The sequence below is a fragment of the Anabrus simplex genome, chromosome 4, assembly GCF_040414725.1.
Source record: "Anabrus simplex isolate iqAnaSimp1 chromosome 4, ASM4041472v1, whole genome shotgun sequence".
Classification (NCBI taxonomy): Eukaryota; Metazoa; Arthropoda; class Insecta; order Orthoptera; family Tettigoniidae; genus Anabrus; species Anabrus simplex.
In genome coordinates this window covers 249,490,612-249,511,782 of record NC_090268.1, presented here as the reverse complement: position 1 = coordinate 249,511,782, position 21,171 = coordinate 249,490,612, and the positions used below count along the sequence as shown (strand labels likewise).

General features: G+C 40.6%; 1 protein-coding gene across 1 annotated transcript in view; it reads left to right on the top strand.

The window, feature by feature from the left end:
- Nucleotides 1-5,705: 5,705 nt before the first annotated feature.
- The window catches only part of JMJD6 (Bifunctional arginine demethylase and lysyl-hydroxylase PSR), a 193,076-nt gene continuing 177,610 nt past the window's right edge, over nt 5,706-21,171 (top strand). The window contains exon 1 of the mRNA XM_067146429.2: nt 5,706-6,011. Coding sequence (XP_067002530.2) covers nt 5,951-6,011 — 61 coding nt within the window. The 5' untranslated portion in view covers nt 5,706-5,950. The remainder of the gene's footprint in view (nt 6,012-21,171) is intronic.

Here is a 21,171-nt window from a genome sequence, read left to right as displayed (position 1 = left end):
TCACTTAGGCAGACTGGCGGCGGCATTGTGTAGCTGTTTTCTGTTCGTGCTCAAGTCTTAACAAGGTTTCCGTAGGTGAACCTGAGGAAGGATCATTACCGAAATTGTTTTATCAAGAAACATTTCGAGAACGAGGAGTCGGACGGCCCCGCGCGGTCTCCGCTCCTCCGGCGAGGCGAGACTCCGAGCCCGCTGTTGCGAGCTCAGGCGTGTCCCGTACGGACTCTGTACGCGGTGGCTCCGCTGGGGTTGATAACCCAACCTTCCACTGGGTTGCTCTGCTTAACAGGGACACCTAGGGTAGGTAGGATTTGGAGAATTGAGGTGTGAGAGGATAAGTGAACTCTCTTGGTGAGTTCATATATTCGCATCACACCCCCGTTTTCAGCCAGAGTCTCAAGATGTTCCCGGGCCTGTTAATAATTCAGAAAGGAACAAAACACATGAATAACAACAAGGTAAGAACTGCAGTAACTTCTTTGTAAAGCATAAAATTCATATTATAATATATTTCATAAACAATAAATGTTTTGTTTAATTTGAATGTTGTAGGGTGCATTACAATTTCGGAAGCATGCTATCTCTTCGCAGTAAGCTGTTAAGGAGTACAGCATTCTTGTCGGCAGCATAACCAAGACTGATATATAACCGGTAGTAGATTGTTTAATTTTGTAAATAACTATACAATAAATATTTCATTAAATTTAAAATGTTCTACTTAGTGCATTCCTTTGCCTCCTTACACCTATCGAAAATATTCGCACTCATTCCATCTATAAAGGCTTGAGTTTACTGGAGAGTGACCTTGATAACGAACAAGTCTAAACATGCATAACCATATCGACGTCATCGCTGCATGTAAAAACTGAATAATCTTAGTATGGCACGTGCTCAGTCGGCATGTCGACGTCATCGTTGTGTGTTAAAAATAGAATAATTTTATTATGGCACGTGCTCAGTCCCGTCGGAGAGAGTTAGTCGGATGGAGGCGTAAAGTCTTAAGCATAAGATCACGTCATCATAGTTATGCATGTTTATGAGTAGATATAATGGAGAGTTCTGCGGCCTCCACCTCCACCGGCCCTCAGCAGGGGCATCCTCCTCCTCAGGCCCTCGGGAGAGGACAACCTACTCCTCCTCCTTCTCCACAGGCCCTCCTCAGAGGCCCCCTCCTCCTCTTCCTCAGGCCCTCGGGAGAGGCCCTCCGCAGAGGTCTCCTCCGCCACCTCCTCCACACGCTCGCGGAAGAGGCCTGCTCCTCCCGCGGGAAATTTGAATTTCGGCGCGAGATTTGAATTTGTAAACAAAACCACGTGCTTTTGGACAGCCGTCATCGACAACAACGCATCACTAACCTCACTGCTGCCAACTAAACTTCACTAGCGCGAGATTTGAATTGGTAAACAAAGTCACGTGCTTTTGAGAGCTATCTTTCAACAACAACGCAACGCAAACCTCAGTGCTGCTATCTTGACGGGCCTAAACCTCAGTGCTGCCAACTAAACTTTACTAGCGCGAGATTTGAATCAGTAAACAAAGCCGCGTGCTTTTTTGATAGCTGCCATCCGCCAACTTGCATCGCTAACCTCAGTGCTGCTATCTTAACGACACACAAAATCTCAACAACAACGCATCGCAAACCTCAGTGCTGCCCTCTTTATAGTACTAAACCTTATCGTGGTGCTGGTGGGAAATTTAAAATCCACGTGCTTTTTGACAGCTGTCATTCGCCATCTTGCGTCGCAAACCTCAGTGCTGCACTCTTTAGCTACTTACCTTTGAAATGTGGTAGCGGCAATTTCCACGTGGCCTTGTTTGGAAACAAACCTAAGTGCTTTTTTGACAGCTGACAGCAGCCATCTTTAATCAACAGAGCATCGTGCTGCCCTCTTTAGATACTACCTTTGAAATGTCGTGGCGGCAATTTGAAAAATTCTATTTGACAAGCTGCTATCTTTAATCAACAGAGCACTGTGCTGCTATCTTTATCGTAGTAGTGGGCAATTTCTACGTAACACCTGTCATCCGCCATCTTATATCGCTAACCTTAGTGCTGCCCTCTTTACTGTCATGTAGAAATTGCCCGCCACCACATTTCAAAGGTAAGTAGCTAAAGAGGGCAGCACTAAGGTTAGCGATGTAAGATGGCGGATGACAGCTGTTACGTAGAAATTGCCCACTACTACAATAAAGATAGCAGCACAGTGCTCTGTTGATTAAAGATAGCAGCTTGTCAAATAGAATTTTTCAAATTGCCGCCACGACATTTCAAAGGTAGTATCTAAAGAGGGCAGCACGATGCTCTGTTGATTAAAGATGGTTGCTGTCAGCTGACAAAAAAGCGCGTAGGTTTGTTTCCAAACAAGGCACGTGGAAATTGCCGCTACCACATTTCAAAGGTAAGTAGCTAAAGAGTGCAGCACTGAGGTTTACGACGCAAGATGGCGGATGACAGCTGTCAAAAAGCACGTGGATTTTAAAGTTCCCACCACCACCACCACCACCACCACCACGATAAGGTTTGGTACTATAAAGAGGGCAGCACTGAGGTTAGCGATGCGTTGTTGAGGTTTTGTGTGTCGTTAAGATAGCAGCACTGAGGTTAGCAATGCAAGATGGCGGATGGCATCTGTCAAAAAAGCACGCGGCCTTGTTTACTGATTCAAATCACGCGCTAGTAAGGTTTAGTTGGCAGCACTGAGATTTAGGCCCATCAAGATAGCAGCACTGAGGTTAGCGATGCGTTGTTGTTTAAAGATAGCTGTCAAAAGCACGTGGCTTTGTTTGCCAATTCAAATCTCGCGCTAGTGAAGTTTAGTTGGCAGCAATGAGGTTTAGGCCCATCAAGATGGCAGCAGTGAGGTTAGTGATGCGTTTATGTCGATGACAGCTGTCCAAAAGCACGTGGCTTTGTTTAAAAATTCAAATCTCGCACAAAATTAAAATTTCCCGCGGGAGGAGCAGGCCTCTTCCGAGAGCGTGTGGAGGAGGTGGCGGAGGAGGCCTCTGCGGAGGGCCTGTGGTGAAAGAGGAGGGCTCTCCCGAGGGCCTGATGAAGAGGAGGAGGGCCTCTGAGGAGGGCCTGAGGAGGAGGATGCCTCTGCAGAGGGCCGGTGAAGGTGGAGCCCGCAGAACTCTCCATTATATCTACTTTTATGCTTGTTCGTCACTGTCGGATGAAGACAAAGCTATTTCAGTCCCTCTGGTTGGAAGATTAAAATTGTAACTGGAAGGACATCTGTCCTTAAAACTGTGCCCTGTGTGGTTAGGCTCCTCCATAATGGTGTCGGAAAGGGCATCTGACCGTAAAACTAGGCTCTGTGTAGTTAGGCTCCTCCATGTGGTTCGGTGTGCTCGCTTATGCGAATTCCCATTACCCTACTACTCAAGATGACGTCGCGAGAATCCCCATTGCCTAATACACAAGATGGCGTCGGGAAGGGCATCTAGCCGTAAAAGTGAAGCTAGCCCCTCCATGAGGTTAGGCTTACTGTCTTACGCGAATCCACATTGCCCAACTACTTAAGATAGCGTCGCGAGAATCCCCATCACCCTACTACTCAAGATTGCATCGAGAAGTGCATATAGCCGTTATGGTGAGGTTAGGCCTATTCAAGGTGGCGACTGTTGACGTCGGTAAGGGCATCTGCTCGTAAAACTGATATTAATTGCCTTACTACACAAGACGTCATCGAGAAGGGCATCTAGCCGTTAAAGTGAGGTTAGGTCCGTCAAAGATGGCGACTGTGCATATCGGGAAGGGCATCTGTCCGTAAAACTGAGGTTAGGCCCATCCAAGATGGCGACTGTCCTCGTCGGGATGGGCATCTGCCCATAAAACTGAGGCTATACTCATCCAAGATGGCAACTGTCCATGTCGAGAAGGGCATCTGTCCGTAAAACTGAGGTTAGGACCATCCAAGATGGCGACTGTCCACATCGGGAAGAGCATCTGCCTGTAAAGCTGAGGTTAGGCCCCTCCAAGATGGGACTGTGAGGTTAGGCCTGCTCTCTTATGCAAATCCGCGAATCGGCTTAGCCCTAGTACTGTACTAGGGGTCGATGACTTTGGGTCAGAACCCACATATATATACTACTAGGGGTCAATGACCTCGTTGGAAAATGCTGACGCAGCACCCATTGTCCCAGAACCGGCCTGCCCTACTATTTATCTTGTATTTCAGTGGTCTTTAAAATGGACATTATGCACCTTTAATTGGTTTCCTAATTAACAAAACTGCGTAACGGTCCTTATTGCTGCAGCCTTTTTCTTACTTCATTATCACATCCGCTTGTTTTGGTCGTTTAAAAATTTTGCAGACGCGACATTCAAATGGATCGAAACATGGCGGTGTAATAGCTACTCTTAAGTCTCCTTTCTAGCTCATTGATCTAGAATAACATAAAGAAGTGGAAGCGCTGCCTGGCTGAAGCTAATTAACGAACGTCTGCCATGTTTTCATTGGTCACATAATCATGCAGATGTGGCTCTCGAATGGCGAAAAATTTTGAAAGTACGCATTATAGAATTACTGGTGTAAAATTTTAAAACCGTTAGCTGAAGGCTTAGAGCATTGTATGCGAATAGCGCCACTTCATCCATGTTGCATCCAGCATCGCGATTAACTGACTGTAGGGTAATTCGTGAAGTATATTAAGGAGAAACGTCATACAGTGACGTGCGAACAGGTCACGAAATCGGATAAAGAGCGGTACCCTGCTTGGGTGTTATGGTTAAACGTAAATTAAAATAAAACTATGGACATAAATGGGTATTTATGATGGAAATCCTTGAAATAAAAGGGACCTACGATAGATTACAACCTCATTCTGATCATATTTTCAAACGTATTACGTCCCTGTGAGTACGACTATAATGGTTTAATGTAATTATTTATTATAATGTAGGAGATATATAAAAAATCCCATTACCGTATCATATTGGTATTATTGGTATGATGAAATGTAGCCTAATTTAAAATTTTTATGCGATTGACATCTACAATAAGGACTTCATAAATTTCACAAGCAGCAGTAAAATATTGTATTTGCCATGCTTGGTGTACGTTTGAGCGAAACAGGCCTACATCACACCAATGCCCAAACGCCATTATATAGGGAAAAATAAAGGTAAGAACCTGAATATCAAACTTCAATGAATCATACACCACCAGTAACAGAAAGCAACAAAAATGTACTCTCAAGGATTTGGTTTGATTTGATTTGAAAATTAAACAGGTACCGGTACCCAGAAATCAGTTATCATAAGGTGGAAAATGGGAACATTACCGAACACCATACACACGCAACTCCTTACTCCGATTAGTGCTGCCGTGCGTTTACCATACGGCTGGCATTGTTCAAGGCGAGAATCTAAACTTTTCACTTATTAAAACTTACGACGTCAATCGCTACGAACGATCTCCCTGTCACCTGATCATATGTTCTTGCACCAACTCGTTTTATTTTTTGACAACTCAAAACATGGCTGCCTGGTGTAAACTTGCCACCGCAAGGAGTGCTGATGTCTGACCTGCAGCCCCTCCAAATACAGTATTGAATACATTATTGTATTTGGCTCCTCTAGGTTAATCTAGCTCTTCTTTGGTCAGACTTTACCGTTATTATCAAAGAGGATAGTTCTTATCCATTGTCTATACTACTTTGGACCTTTGTTTTGGTCTTTGGACCTGTAGCATGGAATACTGAATGATCTTTGGGTTTGCAGAATGTCATGCAAATTTCTTATTGCTCAAATTTGGCTTACGTGATTATTATCTTTGCACTAATGTCGTAAAACGTGTTCGTGTCTGATGGAGTTGTATTCCTATCTTTCCCCCTCCTTTTTTGTTAACTGTGACAAGTAATTTTGTGGTTATGTGCCTTACTAGTGTGTGAAGAATAAAGATGTACTGATACGGAGTATATGAATCAGTGTAACGCATGAGAGATGAGTATGGATCACCGAGCGAGAAAACGTATTAGAGAAGTAAAAAGGAAAGCTAGACCCGGTATGTGAAGTTCCTCTTTCAGATAGTCGTATATTTGCGTTAAAAGTAGTTAATTAGATGTACGTAGGAGGTAGCTCATATCTGTTCTGATTGCGGATTGCAATGTATTCCGAAGGAAGCGGTTAGTACGAAACAGCACTCGTCAATATTGAGCTGTGTATCGGAATCGTTTTAGTAATTTTTTACGTCTCTGTTTTATTTTCTACATTATATTTACACGACTAGGCCTACTAGTTGCAATGCCTTTTTAGGTTTAAGTTGTTCGTATCTCACTGTTGAATGGAAGCACATATATTGTTATATCAATGGGACAAAGTTGTTGGTGCATAGAACCAGTTAGTCATAAACATCTGTGTGAGCTGAAGGAAGCAACGAGTTAATATAAATATTGTTAGCATGCCTAATGAAAGTAACTTAATCATTTTATCCATGAAACTTCCCATCATGTCAGTTTCTTCAGACTGATTAAGGGATCATACTTCATTCAAACTTCAGGCAGTTGTATTGTTTAGGGCATTTAATTTGGTACACACCTAGGGGCATGGTTTGATCTAGTGTCCAAGTGGAATTGCATCTTTGTGAGGGTATAATTATGGAGTAAGCAAGTTACTGGGAAGCAGCAGCTATGACTAATCAAAAATCCATCACCCTGGTATATGCCAGGAGTTGAAAACGTATAACCTCAGAATGCCATTCCAAAGCCAGTCGATCGTGGAATTCAAACCTACATATCTGCTGAGGCGACAAACCAGACCCCATGGCGACCATGCTTTAGAATTGTATAAGCTAATCCATTTGAAATTAGAAGTAAGGAAGTTGAAGACAAGATGCTAAGTTTCTCTTTGCTGTTTGGAATTCTGGATAAATAGTTCATGTACCAGGGTTGAGCTGTTTCTAAGCCCAGGGCCCTGTTTCATAAAGCATTTTTCACTAATATTATTAGTAATAATAAAGTAATATTATGATTATAATGTTACATACAGTTATTAGCTAGTAATATTAGTTATTAGTTTGAGTCAAAATTATTAGTATATATTCCTAATAATATTAGTAAATCGCTTCATAGACAACATGATTAAGAAAAGTTACTCATATTCATCATCATCGGTTTGCCCTTCCAGCGATTATTTCCACAAGTGTATTTTGACTCATATCTAGGCCCTATATTATTAGCAAAACCCAAGTGAGTGGTATTTTAATATTTAGACATAAAATTGTCTATATCTGTGAAATTGTTGACTCTGATTCAAATAGTGATGAGGAGCAAGTGTATACTCACTGTCCAATAAGTTTTAGTCCAAGAACAGCCTGTACTGGTATGGTATTATGAATACAATGACAGATTTAGGTTAGATTACAGAACGTTTTAATATGTGCTTATAATGTCCCACTCCAAGGAATGGAGCACTAATCTCAAAACAGTAGCTTCGGATTGCACTCCACTTGTTCGGTAATGTCGGCACAGTATTATTGTGTTTCTCATATAGGCCTACATGGTATTTCAAAAGCAACAGTCTGCATATTTGTAACAGTGATAGATGACACCCTTCCTACTATGGTGAAGTATTTGCCATATTCACTGAAATTGGCAGTATTCCTTAGTTTGTGGAGTACTTGATGGGACGCTCAAAATTGATGCACCAAGTGTGTATGAACCAGCATTTGTTGATTGATATGGGAAACATTCCTCGAATATAATGCTCACATGTGGACCAAATTTACAATTCTATGTTTGTACAGATTGGCATGATAGTGCCAATGATGCTAGGGCTTTAAGGCTAAGTGAATTGAACAATAAGATGGCTAATGGTTGGAGACCTTTCCCTGATGCAGTTCTGCTCATAGATTCAATTTATCCTTTAAATGCTTGGCTTATACCACCAGTAAACCAAGATTTTTGCCAGTCATCTCCAACAGAGATTTTTAAGAGCACATATAAAGAAGAAAAAACAACTAGGGTTAGAGTGTACAGGCTGCAAATAGTTGACTCTTTAACCTAAAAACTTTCTACAAAGAAAATTTCTTCTCTCACATTACTTTCAATTCTTTTACCCATTCTCCTATGTATCAAAGTCAGAACAATAAAAATATCTAGTGAGCTTATCGAATTTATTTATTTATTGATTTATTTATTGATTTATTTATTTATTTATTTATTTATTTATTTATTTATTTATTTATTTATATTTCTGGATACTTCCTTGAAGGAATCGTAGTTCAGTCCATTGATTGGTCGGCTTGGTATGCAGATGCCTTGGAATGTTTGCGTCATTGTTGAGAATGTGTCTCAGGCTGCTTCAAGGCTTCGGACTCCCCTGATACTGACGGTATGCTAAAGGATAGTTTCCTTGCAGTAGTAAGTCGGACCCACTTCGGTGGCATACCAAACGCATCAATGCGGAAAAATTGAGCGTATCGAATATATGGATTAATAGCCAGTTGTAGTCAAGCACTAGCCTACTGCTGGGAACAAACACAAACCAAGAGCATGTGCAACAAACTGATTCTAACCTCCAATTGGATTAGCTGATATTCAAGTTGTTGTCATTCTTCTCTATTTTATTTGCCAGTCAGAGCAAAGGTTTGAACTAACAGGTAATGATGATAATAATACTGTAATGTGTGGCCTTCAGAGAGGCCTTGTGCAGGTCCTTTGAGCTGACGCCAATGGGCGACCTCTGCATCTGTGAGTGTAGGACCCTACTGAGGATGAAATCTAATGTTTAAGACAGCACTAACACCCAAAATGCCTGGCTGACAATTGAATCAGCATATCTTAGACCAGAGGCTGCATACTAACCAGTTAGCCAGGGAGCCAGACTAACTAGCGGGTGATAGCTAGCACATAGGTTTCCCCATATTTTGTATTGTGGTCCAAATGTGCGAGTGCTTGCTCAGCTACAGAAAATTTCTCGTTTTGGTTCAGACAATAGCGATGCTTCTGTTCCTCAACTCCTGTGTTAATGGTACACTTGGTAGATCCTGTGTAGCCTACTTGCAAGAACAAGTAGATATCCAGTAAACCCTGGAGCTGAAGAAAGGTTTTTTTTTTGTTGTTGTGTAATGATATTGATTCTGTGACACTTGAGGATTTGATTGATCCATACGTAAGTGGATGGTATGAAAGGTATATGGATTGGGTTGTGGGTTTTTCTTTTTTTCTCTTCCTGCAATTCAGTCTTCCTTCAGACAGTGTAAAGATTGAGAGGGTGTTATGAGATGTTTTGTGCTCTAACCATTTACGATCTCTGTATATGATCGAACTGGGTCTTAATTACCTCTTGTTTCTGATACGGATGGTAATTGGAGTCCACGTTTTGAGTACTGAGTACTGATCTGTATGTGTGTAGGTTCTCTCTTGGGTAAACAGTGATTATTGTACCAAACCAAAATATCTGAGAAAGATAGCTTGCCATTTTTCTGCCCCTTTATCCTAAATGTGAGTTCTGTGGTGAATGGTATTGAGATACTGTTGGAATTCGAGAAAGACTTCTTCTCCATATCATCAAAAAAAATTGTCATCAATGTAATGTTGCTTCAAAGGGCTGCTGAACTCTGTTGAAGACCAAATTTCTACATGAACAAGTTGAGCATTACTAGGCTGAAGGGGCTACACATTGTAATTTCCTTCAGGATGATATATCAGTATTTGGGTAGTGAATAAGGAGAGCTGTGACATTAGCTGGTAATTTGTCAATAATGTAAGTAGTAGTGTTGTTTTATGGGTCTCTGGTAAGTTGTTACACCACATTGAAACTAATTGTGATGTCATATAATTTATCTCTAACTCGTGAAATAGGTGTGCTTTATTGTGTGGGTCACGAAGTTTTTTCATTGGGTCACTGTAGTCACCTCCTAGTACATGAACCAGGGGCAGTGTTCGAGTTGCCTAGTAAGTGGTCTTGAAAGTTTGAATACCACTTGCTATGGAATTGGAGTGGGCATCTAGGACATATCCTGAGTCATGGCCCTCTTTGTGCTCAGGTGGCTAGGACTATACAATCCACTGGTGGTCTTTAACCTGTTAGAAGAGGGATTCTCACTGAGCCTATGTGTATTATCGGCACACTTTATCTTGGTGCATTTACACCTTAGTGCTGAATCGGTCGACCTCGGCAATCTTCGAGATTCGTACTGGCAACCTTTGAAACACAAACTATGAATCGCTTAAGCATCGTTGTGCGACATCTGGCGTACACTTTACGTACTAGTACTGTTGTTGTTTACACAGCAAAGCCAAACTATAGAATTCATGCTAGGAACAAGATTCGCATCGAGAAATGTTATATAATGTTATATAATGTGTATGTGACATAGTTGTTGGCTTAAGATAATAACGGTTTAGAAATTTCATATCGATCGATCATATTCTCAATTCAATTCAGATTTCATCTTCATTCAGTTGGCAGCACTATCAGAACCGGGACAGCTTCCTCCATACTCCTCACCCCCGTGCACAAATGCATCAAGATAAAGTGTGCCGATAATAAGTAGGTTGGCACCCTAGCACACAGAATTTCTGAACTCAGAATATTTTAAATAAGCCTCGGACCTATGGGAGTAATGGAGCCCCACTTCCATTTGACAGTTGAAGGATTCCTTGGAAACAGCTAGGCGAGCAAGATGGAATTCGATGGAATTCAATATTCATGGGGCTTGTGAAAGAAAGTAGAATTTGCTGAGTCAGTAAAGAGGCTATGTTAGGAATTTGTGATATTCGGTTAAGGCGAGATACAAGAAAGATATAACATATATAAAGTGTTCTTAACAATTGTTTAAAAAGGGAAGGGGAGAGTGTGGGGTAGGTCTGTTTCATCAGGAATACTATTCCACACAACATAGTTTCTATTAGGCTCATAAATGAGCAAATGATTTGGGTAGATTTAGCAGCTGGAGGAATTAAAATGAGAATTGTCTTGGTCTATTTACCATGTGATAGTGCAGATGAGGATGAAATTGACAACTTTTATGAAGCGCTGAATGAATTTGTAGCCAGGGTCAACAGCAAGTATTGGATAGGGCTAATGAGCAATTTCAGTGCAAGAGTTTGAAATACAAACTGATGTGGGAAAGATGTGGAAGCTAATAGGAATGGGAAACATTTGCTAGACTTCTGTGCTAGTATGGGCTTAGTAGTTACAAATACATTCTTCAAGCAAAAGGCTATTCGCTGCTATACATGGGAGGGTATAGGCACCAGGTCCATAATAAACTATATCATAACAGACTTTGAATTCAGGAAATCTGTTAGGAATGTGCAAGTATTCCAGGGATTTTCCATAGATATCGACCACTATGTGATCTGTAGTGAACTAGGCCTGGGTGTAGGATAGAGGAAGTGATGAAATCTGTGTGCAAACAAATAAGACTAATGAATCTCCAGGATGAGGAAATTAGACACAAGTACATGGATTTGATTAGTGAAAATTTCAAAGCAGTGGACAGTAAGTAGGATCAGGAACAGGAAGAGAATGTGTGGCATACAGAGATGGTATAGAATAAACAGCAAGGGAATGCCTAGGAACAGCTGTGTGTAAAGATAAGAAAATGCAAACCTTGATGAAATGATGGAAGTGAGAGTAGCTTGTAAATCTAAAAAGGAGGCTTATCATGAATGAATGGCTCCTAACAAGGACTGATGCAGATGTAGATGAAAGAAATGAAACAGGTGTCCTCCACTTTGTTTTGCCATTTTACCCTATGAAATGTAGCCTATATTTAGTGACCATGATTTTTTGTTTTGAATTAGGTAGGAATATGTTAACCCATTTATGCCCGTGACTTTTTTTTCTCTAATTTTGATCATTTATGCTCAAACATAACAATTAGTACAAAGTTTACGTTATTGCGTATTCTGTATGGTGAAAATAGCATGGGTTGAAAACGACCCAGTGGGCATGACCTCTTATGTAGATGTGATCAAGATTTTATGGTTAATTATTTTAAATGCAGGAATAATCTTGAATAAAATAAGTATATTCTTATCTAATAAAGTTACAAATAACACATGTTACTCAGAGTTCACTTGTTCTGAATTAGTTTTAAAAATTGTTTCACATCACTGTTTAAACTTTTTGAGGTTTCACAATACACAGGAATTACATATGATGGAAAGCTGCAAAACACTTGTCATGCAGTGGAACAGAGCACTTCTTACAGTCTTTCACTGGTTTGTTGGAGCACTGGGCACATCTACGCGGCTGATCAGTGAGAATAATATGTTGAGTTGCATTGGTCCGGATTGGATCTTCAACTCTCCTTCTACACTGCAAATGTTGTTGAGGTCCGGGACTCACGCATGGTTTACCATACATTGTTAACAAGGCTCGGACTACAGCTCTTCGAAATCCTAGAGCATCCAGGGACAACCCTACCCTTCTACTCAGAAGCCAGGCGTTGTTCATCGACACATCCAGCAACCACAAAATAATTGGAATGTACCATTTTTTCCCTCTCATGGAGATCCTGTAATTTGAAACGTTGTTACCTAGCTGGTCAACACCGCCCATTCACTTGTTATATTTAGAAAACTAAAAGGGTTGAATCACTGCGATCTTCTTCCTCTCAGTGTAGGAATATCTCTTTGCTTGCTGAAGTGGTAGTACCCTGTGTTCATTAAAGAGCATAGTCACAACGTTATTGTAATTCCACTTCACTGCAATTATGGCATTGTCTTCATCCACATGAAAATCATATGTGCCTCTTGCTTCTTTTCCTAATGTTTTAGCGTCTGTCAAAGGACATTTCTCAGTTCTGTTTTCTCTAACGGTCCCGGTTCCACGCAATCCCCTCTTGCCAAGCTCGGTAAGGAGCCTAACAGAAGTGAAGAAGTTATCAAAATATAAGGAGAATGTTGCATTAGGGTAATTCGCTTGTAGAACATCACAAAATCCAAGAAAAACAGACGCACCTAAGTTAGTGGCATGTGTTGTCGCGTCTCCAGTCTTTCGACCCTGATAAATATCCATGTGAACACCATATCCATTGAGATTTGCTAAAACCCATGCTTTGAATCCAAAGTGCACTGGCTTGCCTCGTATAAACTGCTTGCAGCCGTGCCTTCCAAAATAGGGTATCATGCATTCATCATCTGAGAGATCTTTCTGGATGGGAAAGTTTTTTAAAAAGGACTCATTCAAAGAATTTAGCATAGGTCGGACTTTACCCATCTTGTTTCCTGCAGGAATATTACTGTTGTCTGCTACATGAAGATATCGGAAAATTTCTTCAAAACTGTTACATCTCGTTGCATTTGACACTAAATCTTTATGTACATCATTCTGTCTCTCCCAATACATTCGTCGTCTGGGCAGTACTGCGTAACCACTTAATAACAATATACCAATGAATGTATGCATATCCGCAAGAGACACTGCAAAAGTTGGATTATTCTTAGAAACTGCATACATAACATTGTGCTTCACTATATCAAGGATAAGATAAGTATAGTTTAAAAAAATCAACTGGGTGACTTTTTTCACTCACAGTAAGCGGTGGTACACAGCATGGTAGAAAGTTTTTGTGGGGAGCAGTTATGGAATCCCCTAATTTCCATATCCTATTTGTTCTTGCCTTTTATCGATGCTGGTGCATTGGTCCCCCTTTAGATCCTCGTGTACCTGTAAAGACAGTCTCTTCGTCTGCCGAAGGAGCTGCGAAGCATGGAGGAATATTTTCAACAGTTTCATTCACACCACTGATAACGATTTCTGCAGAGGCTTCCAACAGCCCACGACTCAAACGATCTGGGTCATTGCATTCATCTTCTCCGGAGTCACCATCTGTGTCGACTCCCTCATCATCTGGAGGCGAGATGTAGATATCGATATCACCTGGAATATATTCCTCTTCTAGCAGTGCTATTACTTCATGAGTCGATAGGCCACTATGAACAGGAAAAGAAATGGATTGGAATTAGGTCAGTAAATACGGCATGTAACAGATGAGATATTCAGAATGACTGATATTTTTACTATGAATTCCTAAATACAGCAGTGATCATAGAATTCATATTTCTAAAATATTTGTTCTAATCTTACATAAATACTGCAATTGTGTAATAATGATATGGCATGATAAGAGTGCATGATATTCATAACTCCCCAACTTCAACAAAAATGTTACTTTTACATCCTGCCCACTGGGTCGTTTTCGACCCATCCATAATTCGGCCAGTTATAGCCATTAAACCATAAGATGTGCAATAGATTTTATATATGCTAAATAATCTCAGTAGTATACAAATACAAAATTTATTATTCAATTATATATGACTTAAACAAGTTCAGGCAGCTGTACTTACGTTTTCCTGAAGCTCGACATACTGGCTGGAGAAGACTTTTCGACTCACCAACACACTTGCACATCTAGATCAAGAATGAAAATTGCCTACAGTGTACCAAGAGTGACAATGTGCGAAGTGCATTATAGAGTGTGCAGCAGACCGAGTAACAAACGTCAACAATGGATATACAGTTACTAATATAATTTTAAAGTCACTGGGTCGTTTTTGACCCAGTGGACATTAATGGGTTAAACACATTTTTCATAAGAAAAAGTGTATTCTACAAAATATTAAGTAGGAAATATACAATTATGGTAAATCAAACAAAAATGTGTATAAGTTTGGTATGTTATGTTATAAATGTTACAAAATTGTGTATATGTTTTATGTTATAAATGACAAATTATAAGAATTAAATGTTGTTATTACTTTCTAGTTTGAAAATACAAATTGGTTTCATAGTATAAAAAATTAAAGTACATACCTAATTTTTCATCTTAGTGAAGCATACAAAACACAAACGGAATGTTGAAACTTTATAAACTTTAGCTTATTCAATGCACCTTGCACAAACATTTCTCATATGATCAGCACACACCCACCCATGACACTTCACACACTTTTTCCTTGAAGTCTTGTTCCTGGCTCTGCCGCAGAGGTAGCATCTTTCTTTCTCAGTGACTCCTCGGGCTGCTGGTTGAGGTGGAACTTCTTCCCTGGCCAGTTTCAATAGGATCCTTCCTCTTGTCTTTATTTCCTGTGGTATTGTCTCCAAACTGATACAATGTTCAATTTGTGGTCTAATCAGGGCGAAGGCCATTTGTTTCAAACAATCACAACGGCTCACAAAGCTGAGTTTTTGATTTGTTTTATAGATGACAAGAGCATTTACTCCTCCTACATTCATAGTATGAAAGAAGATTGTTAGTGGCCATCATCTTGAGTTTCTCGCAGTGTCATATTGATGACACATTTTGTCCATAATGTACACGCCGTACTTGGTTTCATTGTAGGAAGTAAAGATCATGGGTTTTCGCTCATCACCTGTATCTGGCTCGATTGCCATGTTTTCATGCATAGTTGATATTGCCAACACAGCCTTGTTCTTCTTCGCTACGTAACATACCAATGTACAGCTTTTTTGAAAGCCAAACAAACTGCTTTTGACTTCTCTTGACTTACCAGGTAGAAAGTTTGGGGGAACTGCTGCTTTGTTCTTTCTCAGTGTAGCAATCATAGTTACTTTTTCTTCTTCCCGTAGCTTTATTGCCAAGGGCACAGATGTGAACCAATTGTCACAGGTAATATTCCTATTGTTTCCTGAAATAGGCTGCATCAATCTCAGAACGAAGTCTGATGTGTTGTTGCTTCTTCTGAAAGGACCGTTTGGTTGCATTTCAAGGTTTGTAGCATAAAAGGTTATTGTGGAAACCATAGCAAAGATCATTATCCCATACTTTGCAGGTTTACTAGGCATATACACCTGCAAGGGACAGTTTCCTCTAAATGCAACTAGATCAATGGTAAGATAGTCTGTTGATTTGTATGCATTCTTGCAATTGAGCACGAATATCCCAAAGTTTCTCGAAAAGCAGCTAGTATGTCAACAGATTTTCTTTGATCTCTGTTGTGTACGTTATCAAATCTCAGACAACATAAAAGAAATCAAAACCTCTTTGCGCTCATGGTTACATAAACAGCCTGTACTCCTGTGCCGTGTGAATTATCCCACATTTCAAATACGTTTCTTCTTCCAGCCTTCAAAACCCCAGCAAGATATAATATACCAATCAATGCACGAATTTCTCGGGAATCAGTAGGGCTAGCATCCCTTTCTCTGACAAACTGAGGGCGAATTTTAATTATGTAAATGTTAGTATAATCAACAATTTTGTTCACCATTTCATCATCAGTATTACACTGTAACGCAGCTTCTGGAGTGATAGCATTTTTCACAGACCCTTGAGGTCCTGGGCGATGAAAAACTGGCATAATGTTATGTCTGGGTGTACGAGAAGTCTGGGCAACTTGAGGTTCTAAGTACCACCTTGATGTGTGATCATTTCCCAAATAAAATTCTGGGTTGACAAAAGCGACAGGAGGGACTGCTTCTTCTACCACTTCCATTTCCTCGGATTCGTTAAGAACATTAACCGGGCCAGGAGGAGGAACTGCTTCTTCTACTACTTCCATTTCCTCAGAGTCGTCAGGAACATCAGCCGGGTTATCTTCTGGATTGATTTCATTTTCTCTACTCTCTGTGTGGTATTCCAAGTGGTCTTCTTCTCGTTCATCTTCATCCTCTATAACTAGAACACACTCTATAATCCTCAGTCTCATCTAGCCAACGGCGTACTTGTTCACGGTCACTTTCAGTCGTCATTATTGTTTTCACGCATAAACTATTTCAATTAAACCTTTATGACGTTTAAAACTATGAAATTAAAAAAATACCAGAGCAATATCCGAAAAAAAACTGTAACGCCAGTGGGCACGTGGAAGACAAGTGTCCTTCACTACTGCACAGCACAAATAAACACAAAGTCACGGTGACAACTGGTGACCATAAAAGCTGACAATGCGCTGATGGGCGGAGAGTGAGAGGGGTGAAAGGTATATGGCCGCTCAAAGTCACTAGTGTTGCCAACCCTTGTAGTCACGCAAAACAAAATCACTGGAAGGCACCTGTACTTCGCGTGCCCACTGGAGTGTTAATAACTTGGAGAGGCTTTGCCAAGCGGCAGGGAAACCTTTTTGGACAGTAATAAAGAATCTTAGAAAGGGTGGTAAAAAATGAAGTGAAGTGTGTTTTGGTAAAATCTGGTAATCTGATAGTAGATCCCAGGGAATCACTGGATGGATGGGAAGAACATTTTGAAAATCTTCTGAACATAAACAATATTTGTGTTGAACATCACAATCTATGAAGCTCACGGGGAGGAGGTCAGTGATGTTAATGAGATTATGCTTGAGGAACTGGAAAGAATGATAAATAACCTCCATTGTAATCAGCAGCAAGAATTGATGAAATTAAACCCGAAATGGTGAAATATTGTGGGAAGGCAGGAATGAAACGGCTTCAATGAGTGATAAGATTAGCATAGAATGTTGGTATGTACCTTCCGAATGGACTAAAGCAGTAATTGCGCCTATATACGAGAGTTGGGGCAAAAGTCATTGCAACCATTTTCTTTCTTGCAGATACCAGTCCAGTTGGAAAATGCAACATATACAGATGAAAGGACGAGGTGGGAACTACATGTGTGGACATTGAAGAATACGCGAACATTGTGCCTTACATATTTATTACGATAGTGTACAGGGCAATACTGGTTTTATGGTGCAAAATAATTACAGCCAAACACACCTCCTACATTACAGCTTAGCACAGCACACCTACTGTCGACAGAACTGGGTCTAAAGGCCCTCAAAGTAGTCCCCTGCAACATTCACCACACCCTGCCAATGATGTGGAAGGTCATGAATACCATCTGTATCACCATTTGCCACACCATGTGTGAATCTGGTCATCTCTTGTCGCATAGCATTGGCAATGTCCTCTTGTGTCGCAAACTGCCTACCACATAGTGGTTTCTTTACCTTTTGTATGAGGTGAAACTCGCAGGACAAAAGATCAGGAGCGTACGGCGGATTCTCCAATTCTTCCCACCCCCAGCATTGCAGTTGCTGCCGTACAAACTCTGCTTTATGTGGTTTTGCATTGTCATGCAGTATGATTGCGCTGTCCACAAGATCCGGACGTTTCTTCCGAACGCCATGTCGTACCTGTCATACCAGGAAGTTCCTGTAGTATGCTGCGCTCACTTTTCTACCATATGGAACAAAGTGGCACACAGTGACACCCCTGACGTCATACGTGACGATCACCATCAATTTCACGGGAAAAGGATTTTGACGGAACTTCTGCCACCCTGGTGTTCTGGCATGTCGCCACTCTGCGGTCTGACGTTTGAGTTCTGGTTTGTATGGCCTGGTCGAAAATTCATTGATGGCAATTTCATGACAGAAAGTGGTTGCCAACATGCTAAGTGGTCAGAGCATGTTGCATGTCGCATCCACCGTTGAATTTGTGGCAGTCCGTGCGGTTCCCACTGCAATGTGATTTTGTGCAGTTGCAGCTCTGTCTGCAATATTGTGTAGATGGTGAGTTTCTTGATGCCACTTGCCCTCTCTAACTCCAGTAGCGTTCATCATCTGTCTTCCTCTAGGAGCTGCTGGATAACTGCGTGTGCCACGTTGGTCCGCACACTTACAGGTCGTCCCGAGCATTGTTGATCACCAGTTGTCACACGTCCTTGCTGAAACTGTCCTACCCACCATACTACTGTACTATGTGGGAGGGCATTATTCCCAACAAGGCTTCCACCAACTCACTGGAACATTTGTAACTGTTCGCTCTCCTATTCTTCACACTTGAGGAGAGGAAAGTTAATAGCTGGGGACACATGAATATAAACTATATGTGGCTTTCCTGCAAATTGCCATGCAAATAGAATCAATTATCACTCCATGGTTTACCATTTCTCTCTGTAATGTTTGGGCGCCAGCTTTACAGTTTTAAACAAAACTGTACAGCAAAATTTATATTTACTAGCATAGAGACATACTTAAATCACAGGGGTAGGATTTTAAATAATTAACCATTAACCTGCTTCTGAGCGGGACACTTGAATGCCTGGACCGGCCATTTTCATGCCCGGCCCTCTTGACGTGCATCACACAATACAATTTACAATTACTCCTAAACTATAAATGTTAGAAAAATGATACATTGTGCTTACCTCTAGTAAATATTTAGGGTGTGATATCTGGTGTCACAGGTTTCAAAATACGTCTAATTTTATACAGCCTGTCTGTATTTTAGGCATAATGATTACTGTCACCGAAGTGAAGAAATTAAAGAATATGAAGGAAGCGTACTCGGAACATTGTTTTAAAAAATATTGGAGTATGAAAAACAGGGTCTTCGGTCCAGTACATTTTTATATCAGGATTTTGGACTGATCAGTTTCCACGATTGCATGATCGAATTCTTTGTGAAAGGCCGGGGCACCGCACTTATCACTTGACTCGCGTATAAATTGGTCTGCTCACAGACATACTGATAAAAATTGTCATTCATGAAAATACACAGTAACTCAAAATATCCTGCTTATATTGTATTTGAACGTTTATACCTGAGTACTCTGTAAATGGTGGAATGGGTGGACAATAACTAAGATGATGTGTATCAGGCACTTCACTTTTCTCTATAGGCCTATCGGATTCGGGAATCAGAATTTCCTCGTCACTCTCACTTTCACTATCTGAGTCTATTTCAGGAATAAGTTCATCACCAGAATAATAATTAGAAACAATATCTAATAATTAATCTTCTGTAAGAAACTTTGTTTTATAAGACATTAAACTCCACTCGGTAAGAACGACATGCAGTGCATTGGAATCTCAAGTACCGCCTTGACGCGTGAGAAAGTGCTGAGATATTCCCACTAAAAGAGCTAAGATAAACATGAGCCCACTCAACGCGAGGGTTATCTAAAAACGGTCAACCAACTTCCTGCTACAACCAGTAACGCTGACTAAGGTGTAAGAATGCATAGATGACAGATGACGAATATAAACAGTATTGCTTCGCGCGGAACATTAAACATCGTACGCCGTCCACGGCCCGCAGCATAGGAGCAAGCTTAAACGTCTTACGCCGTCCACGTCCACAATGAGTTAAGTATCGCTTTGGGAAAGAAAATTAACACAAATCTGGTCAAATGAATTTATTAAAAAAAAAAAAAAAATGAGATAAGTCAGAAAAGTACCTTTTAGCTTGGAGGGAATTAAGAATTTAACGTTACTGTACTTTACTGTTGCTTGCATTGTCTAATTGTGGCTCACCAATTTGTAGCTTCCGTGGTTACTCGTTCCCCTTTTCTTGTTGCAGACTGGCTCCATGGACATCCTCCCTTCCTTCTGCGATATGGTTTGGGCTATCTGGACTAGCACTCCCTAATTGCCTAGTCTTTAAATTAGACATTGGCCCTATGCTTATGAAAATTGATCACTGTTGATCGTATGAGGAGAAAATTCAGTGTTGTGAATTTTTCCATGTTACCAGAAATCTTAATCCAACTTAGCTATTCTACTGATACAGTACAGACTTGTACCAAGTACCGTGGACTTGAACTAACGTAGTTCTTCGTCCAGAATAATGATAGAATATATCACAAGCCGTATGCTTGTTTCGTCTCACCCTGATCCGACAACATCACAGCAGCTACGTACTGTGTCTTGAAGCGACAACACACTGTCCCGAAAATAACTATGTCTCGAAGTGATCACTCACTGTCTCAAAATTAAATTTTAGTTGTCTCTTGAGGATTGCTCCGCTCCAGATAATATACAGGATCTCTCCCCACTCTTGGTAACAGCTCCACACCCAGTCTCTATACAACGAAGCATCTGATTTGTAGATCTCATATCATATCTTCCCTCTCTTCATTCTTCACAAGTAACCAGTAGGCGTGGCGATGATGTAGTCTCCTAGCTTGCTACCCTCGCTGTATAGTACAGTACTCATGAGTTAAACCCAAGTGAGTCATCCGAAATTTCCAGCATCAAGAATAACTTTTCCGTATGCACAAGTATGAGATGAAATGACACAAACTCTGTCTCAACATATTGACCATATTTACAGTACATAATGAATTCCTATCTTATAATTTAGATAATAAATGATGTTCTAATATATACAATATGATTCCAAAAGCCTTATTTACAATGGATTGAAGTTAAATTAGTATGTGTTAATGAATAATTTCCTATGGCGGATAATCTTGATATAGAGTGATATCACGTAATAGG